Source organism: Poecilia latipinna, unplaced genomic scaffold, assembly GCF_001443285.1.
Source record: "Poecilia latipinna isolate Pla-1442-1.1 unplaced genomic scaffold, P_latipinna-1.0 Scaffold2799, whole genome shotgun sequence".
NCBI lineage: Eukaryota > Metazoa > Chordata > Actinopteri > Cyprinodontiformes > Poeciliidae > Poecilia > Poecilia latipinna.
In genome coordinates this window covers 6,552-12,768 of record NW_015115415.1, presented here as the reverse complement: position 1 = coordinate 12,768, position 6,217 = coordinate 6,552, and the positions used below count along the sequence as shown (strand labels likewise).

Below are 6,217 nucleotides of genomic sequence, written 5' to 3'. Positions count from 1 at the left end.
GGAGGTGGTCAAGGTCAGAACCGGGCCAGAACTGGGTCAGAACCTGGACACCTTCCAGGAGGTGGTCAAGGTCAGAACCGGGCCAGAACTGGGTCAGAACCTGGACACCTTCCAGGAGGTGGTCAAGGTCAGAACTGGACCAGAACCGTGAATAGAACTGAACTGAAGACTCCAATCAGACCAGCTTGAACCATCAAGCCCGGTCCGGTTCTGACCCGTCCAGGTCAACCAAACGAAACCAGAACCAGTCCAGAGCTCCTTCCAGAGTAGCTGGGTTGGTACTGGAGGTCCGGTTCTGATGCTTACATGGTTCTGACCCAGAGTCCAGATGAAGCGGTTCCGGTTCTGATTCCACTCTGCTTCCCTTCCAGCCAATGTTGGAACATGTTCGGATCCACCCAGAACTCGTGACCGGAACCCAGGACTACGAACTGGACCCGTCCAGGTGAGCCGACCAGAACCATTCACACCGGGACCAGAACAACCCGGATCTGTTTCTGAACCGGAACCCACACCGGACCTCCTGTTTCTGAATCAGTTCGGGTTCACCATTTGGGTCAGAGCTGAACTGATGTTCTGGTTCTGACCCCTGACCTCTGACCCCAGGTGGAGGTGTTGTGAGGTACATGACATCATCATGGAGTGCTGCCGGCTGTCTCTGGACCCGCTGGAGGACGCCTGCTGCCCCGCCCCCCTGCCTCACCTGGACCTCAGCCCCGCCCCCCAGGACTGGCAGCCAATCAGCAGCTCAGGTGAAGAACATAACCACAGAGGCCCGGTTGGAGGCCCGGTTGGAGGCCCGGTTGGAGGTCCCACCATGACACTGTTTCTGTTTGTCTGTTGGCAGGAAGCTCAGTGGGTAAGCTGACGCTAAGCTCCTCCCACATCCAGGTAACTCTCACACAGCCGTACCACCTGGGCCAGAACCGGTCAGCTAGCAGTTGGTTCTGGTACCAGCAGAAAGACCCAGTTCTGTTAGGAACCAGAACATCCAACAAATTACTCCACCTGTATGTTCAGGCTAACGATGTCACATGGAGCCCTTCCTCTCAATGTGGCTTGGCCACGCCCCCTCCTGAGCATGCATCTCCAGGCCCCGCCCCCTCGCTGAGCAGGTGTACCTCCATCTCAGGTGAACGCCCTCACCTGTGTGTGTGTGTGTGTGTGTGTGTGTGTGTCAGTGGCAGCCCTGTCTAATGCTGTCTTTGTTTGCAGGTGTGAAATGTCCCTCACCTGACTCTGTACCTGTGACCACGCCCAGTGAAGGTAGCCACCAACCTGCCGGCGTCCTCCAGGTGCGATCAGGCGTCTCTGTCAAGGAGCAGCTGGAAGATGGCCGCTATCTGTCCTCACAGGTGAAGCAGCAGCCAATTAGAGCGCAGGACGAGACGAGCCTAAGTCAAGTCATCAGCAGTGACCTGAGCAGTCCAGGTAAGTTTCCCACCTTGGCTAGGGGAGGCGCCGGATCAGAGTGGCCATGTTGGTCATTCTCCTGTGTTAGATTTAGAGAGGCTAACAACTAGCATGCTGAGGCTAGTTAGCCTAGCATTAATCATTATTCAGATCAGTACCTTCGCCTCTTGCTAGTGGGATGTAGCCACTGCTGGTTGGACAGTGGTCTTCATTTGGTGCTAATAGTTATTAGCTAATAGCTATTAATGTGTCTTAAACACAAACTTTGTTTGTCTGCAGACATCAGACTGCCATCTTCCTCCTCCCAGTTCCTCCTCCGTACTTCCACTGCCAGCTGCGATGACTCTTCCACTGACCCCGCCCCTTCTCAGATTGACCCCTCCCCCTCTCTTCCTGGCCCCGCCCCTCCCTATGAGCCGCTGTTTGAGCTGGCTCTGCCTCATGCAGCCATGCTTTTCATCAGGAGGAAGACACAGGTGAGCCCACCTGGTGGAAGGCAGGTGTACGGCTCTGCTCAGAGTGCTGAGTGTATTCTGTCCTGCAGGACGCTCTGGAGAGCGCTGCAGGGCAGCAGCAACAGGTGGAGGAGGAGCGGAGCTCCATGTCTCCTCTGAAGGTTCTGGAGCAGATGATCGTTCATGGGAGCGACGCTCATGAGCGCCTCAGCAGGAGGTGAGCTTCAGGAAGGTTGGCGGTGGGAAACCGGCCTCACCTGGCCGGTTTCCCACCGGTCATGTGACCACGCTGTTATGTCACTGCAGGTCGTCAGCGGGGAGCAGGTTGGACCGGAGTCACCTGGGAGGTAAACAGCAGAGCATGAAAAGCAAAGGTACCTGACCATCAGTAAGCTCGCTAGCGCCACCTGCAGCTGCTGTCAAACACGTGCGCTTCCTCCGTTTCCATGACGACATTTGGCAGGAAGCGGGACGTTTTTCAGCCCAGTTATCGTTCTGAGGATTTTCAGCTCACAGTGACAATGGTTCTGACCCGGTTAAACATCCAGAACCTTCTGGGTTTCATCACTGTGGTTCTGTCTCCAGCTGCTGGAGGACTTCCTGGTTTCTGTCCAATCCAAGCCCAGAGAGACCCGCCCATTCATTTCCTGTCCTCAGTCAGAGGGCCGTCATATCCCCAGACCGGCAGCAGGTGGTGCTGCAGAGTTTACAGCTTTCACCTGAACAGCCACTAGATGGCGGTGTAGCGCAGCGAGCAGCCCATCTGTTAGTAACTGGTTACTAACACCTGAGTGAAGTTGGTCCCCCCACCTTCTTCAAATCAGACAAAATTGGTGTCAAACGTTTGTGCTGGTTTGTGCTGCAAAACTTTTCGTTTGTGCCGCTGTCATTTTAAAGATATAAAGAGATGTTTCCAGAGGTCATCCAAGGTCAACCAGCCCCCCACCTTCTTCAAATCAGACAAAATGGGTGTCAATCAACTCGGCTACGTTTGTGTTGATTTGTGCAGCAAAAATTTTTGTTTGTGCTGCTTTGGCTTTGAAGATATTAATGAAAGCGTAAAGGTCAAAAGGTCAACCAGCCCCCCCACTTTTATGAAATCCAACTTTCTTTATATCTTTAAAATGATAGCGGCACAAATGAAAATTTTTGCAGCACAAACCAGCACAAACGTAGCACAAACGTTTGACACCAATTTTGTCTGATTTGAAGAAGGTGGGGGGGCCGACTTCACTCAGGTGTTACAAACAGGTTTGACCAGTCAGGCTGACCCGATGCTCAAACTGCAACCTGGCAGGGTGTGTTTACTTTGGGTGTTTGTGGGAGTTTTCTTTGTGGTGCTGGGTGGAGCAGTGTGATGTCTGTGAGGTCAGAGGTCAGCCTCCTGTCTCTGTGTGGCGCCAGGCCCCGCCCCCCAGGGGGAGGAGCTTCAGAGGAGCCAGCTGCTGCTGGTCCACAGCCAGCTTCAGTACGAGCGCTTCAAGCGGCAGCAGCACGCCATCAGGAACCGCCGCCTGCTGCGTCGGGTCATCAACGCCACAGCGCTGGAGGAGCAGACGGTTGCCATGGTAACAGTCCCCGCCCACACCGGGCCGTCCCACAGCGGGGGGTCTCCCTGTCTAACCCGCTCCTGTGTTTGAGGCAGAAGGCGCAGCTGGGCGTTCAGGATCAGGAGATCCGCAGCCTGAGGTCGAGTCTGAGCGAAGAGCAGCGGCGCCTCAACCAGCTGCAGCAGGACGGACGGACCCAAACGGACCGCCTGCTGGAACAGAACCAGCAGCTGCTGCTGCAGCAACAGCGCCATCAGCAGGACAACCAGCAGCTGCAGGTCAGCAGCAGACTCACACCGCTCTCTGCTCCTATTGGCTGTCTACCAGCAGCGTGTGCTGTGATTGGCTGTTTCAGAGCGACCTGGAGGACTGCCATGGCCGGCTGAGGGAGCTGGAGGCGGAGCTCCAGGGAGCCAATAGGAAGGCCAAACACGCTGAGCAGCAGCTGACACAGCTGGGCCTGAAGGTGAGGGCAACTTTGATTGGTTGAGTCACAGGAAGTGGTTCTGGTACCAAACAGATCCAGAAGTGACATCGGACTCTTGAGCTGTGAAAATGATCTGATGTTTGGAGCCGTTGAATATCCGGCGTGTCAGGAAGCCAGTCCAGGATTCATCCCGGTACTTCCTGATCAACACTACTGTGGCTCTTCCCCACAGCCGTCAGAGCCATTACTCCCTGCCGTCCCCCCCTCCCACACATATCATAACCTCGCAGTCACACATACATATTCCTCCCCCCCCTTTCCCCCCCCCACACAGCCATATTGTTCTGCACTTTGCACTGTCACATTATCTGTACTTTGCCATAATTGGACCTGCTGCTACTTCTTTGGCATGGTTGAGTGCCTTTAGTTAATTTAGTTGTATATATTGTTATTATTATTATTGTGTGTTTGCTTATTTATACTGTATATATTTGACCTTTTGCACGGGAGCTGCAATGGAAATTTCGTTGAATTCTGTTCAGTGACAATAAATGCTATCTATCTAATCAGATCATCCAGGTTTCTGCTGATGGGTTCTGCTGGGTCAGCAGAACCAGAACCGGAGTGAATCCCTTCCAGAACTCTGGTTAGCGGTGTGTGTGTGTGTTTCTGCAGCTGTGCAGCAGTGAGCAGCAGCAGCAGCAGGTCTTCCTGCTGGACCAGCAGCTCGTCCTGCTGAGGGAAACCAACAGAGCTCTGAGCCAGCAGCTGGACGAGGCCGCCGCCCCCAGCTGGACCGTAAGTCCACGGAGCTCTCTGCTGATTGGCCGGCGAGAACCGTCTGTAAAGCTGCTGCCTTCCCAGGAGGAGGCCATGCTGCGGCGCAGCGCGGGGAACGACTTCCAGAGGCTGAAGGACTGCGACGTCCTGCAGAAACAGAAGCTGGAGGCAGCCAGTCACAGGATAGCAGAGCTGGAGAGCCAGCTGGCCAGGAAGGACAAGCTGATCCTGGAGCTGAAGAAGCTGCTGGAGGAAACCAAGAGCCACAGCAGGTCAGAGTCCGGCGCTGACAGCCCAGCAGAACCTCACAGCGTTTCTCTTCAGAACCTTTTCTTAGGTTGCAGAGTTAGCCTGTTAGCCGCCGTAGAGCTTCAGTTAGAAAGCAGCAGGACATTTTAACTGCAGTTCATCCTGCTGTGCTTCAGGGCGGAGCTGTCGGCCTCAGAGAGTCGATGTGTGGCCCTGAGGAGAGTCAGCCAGACGCTGCAGACGGAGATGCTCCACCTGTACAGCCAGGTTCACCTGGACACTCACACAGGAAGTGACACGTGCACACACAGCCCAGCTCTGGATGCCGGCAGCAGGTAAGGCCTTCACCTCTGAACCCATCATGAAGCTCCGGCTGCAGGTCTGCTGATGTCATCTGTGTCTGTCTCTCTGGCCAATCAGAAACAGCCCCTCCACTCAGGATGGCTACAAGCCCCGCCCCTCTTCTTCTTCTGCTGTGGGAATCATAAACGGCGCTGTGGAGGCCCTCTCCTCCTCCTCGCCCCTCTCCGCCTCGCCCATCGACTCCCCGCTGGCTGTCGGATCTTTCCTGGAGCAGCAGGCGCGGCGGCTGTTTGGGCCGAACAGCCAGAGCCAGGAGGAGGAGGAGGAAGAGGAGGAGGTCCCAGCAGGGAGCCCTCCTCTGGGTCAGGAGGTGGAGGAGGCCACCCTCCTCACTGGGAGTCCTCAGCTGGAGCCTCCTGCTCCAGCTGCAGACCTGGAGCTCAGCATCCGCCAGCGGAGAGACGAGCTCAGCATCATGGACTACAACGAGACGCTGCCTGAGTTCTGATGGAGGAGCAGCAGGTTCAGCTCTAAGGGGACCTGGACCTCAGGTGGGGCTCAGACTGGACCCTCCTGGGTCAACAGGAAGCAGAATCGCTCTCCACTTCCTGAGTCACTTAGGAAACAGAGCCAGATTAATGAGATGTTGAGATAAAATCAGTTTGGGTCAGACAGTTTCTCATCGTGATCAACTCTGCAGATTCTCTCAGGTTTACGTTCAACCAATCGGTGATCAGGTGCTTCTTATTGATTGATTGATCTGTGATTTTTCTGTTTCCGGCCTGCTAACCTGAAGAATAAAGTCAACTGGAGCTTTATTGTCATCTCGGTCATTTACACACAGCAGCAGCAGCCTCACACTCAGACTGGAAATCAAGGTAACTTCAGCGAACAATGAATAGATCAATAAACTATCTCAAATATTCAGAAACTTTACCTGAAGAAAGAAAAAGTTGTGGAGAGGAGCGTTCAGTGTTTGGGCAGCAGGGTGTTCAGGGGAAGAAGCTTTCTGACAGGAAAACAGGACAAACATGGAGACT

At 54.6% G+C, this 6,217-nt stretch overlaps 1 protein-coding gene across 2 annotated transcripts in view; it reads left to right on the top strand.

The window, feature by feature from the left end:
* Positions 1–5,995, top strand: part of LOC106939200 (hamartin-like) — an 18,325-nt gene extending 12,330 nt beyond the window's left edge. The window contains exons 7-21 of one of the 2 annotated variants that reach the window (XM_015021517.1): positions 372–445; positions 607–752; positions 848–891; positions 1,021–1,132; positions 1,216–1,431; positions 1,693–1,889; positions 1,958–2,085; positions 2,175–2,242; positions 3,273–3,436; positions 3,514–3,696; positions 3,774–3,884; positions 4,521–4,643; positions 4,710–4,897; positions 5,051–5,209; positions 5,295–5,995. In XM_015021517.1, the coding sequence (XP_014877003.1) occupies positions 372–445; positions 607–752; positions 848–891; positions 1,021–1,132; positions 1,216–1,431; positions 1,693–1,889; positions 1,958–2,085; positions 2,175–2,242; positions 3,273–3,436; positions 3,514–3,696; positions 3,774–3,884; positions 4,521–4,643; positions 4,710–4,897; positions 5,051–5,209; positions 5,295–5,685 (2,304 nt within the window). In that variant the 3' untranslated portion in view covers positions 5,686–5,995. The remainder of the gene's footprint in view (positions 1–371; positions 446–606; positions 753–847; positions 892–1,020; positions 1,133–1,215; positions 1,432–1,692; positions 1,890–1,957; positions 2,086–2,174; positions 2,243–3,272; positions 3,437–3,513; positions 3,697–3,773; positions 3,885–4,520; positions 4,644–4,709; positions 4,898–5,050; positions 5,210–5,294) is intronic. The other variant, XM_015021518.1, reaches the window with a different exon arrangement.
* The last annotated feature ends 222 nt before the right edge of the window (positions 5,996–6,217 follow it).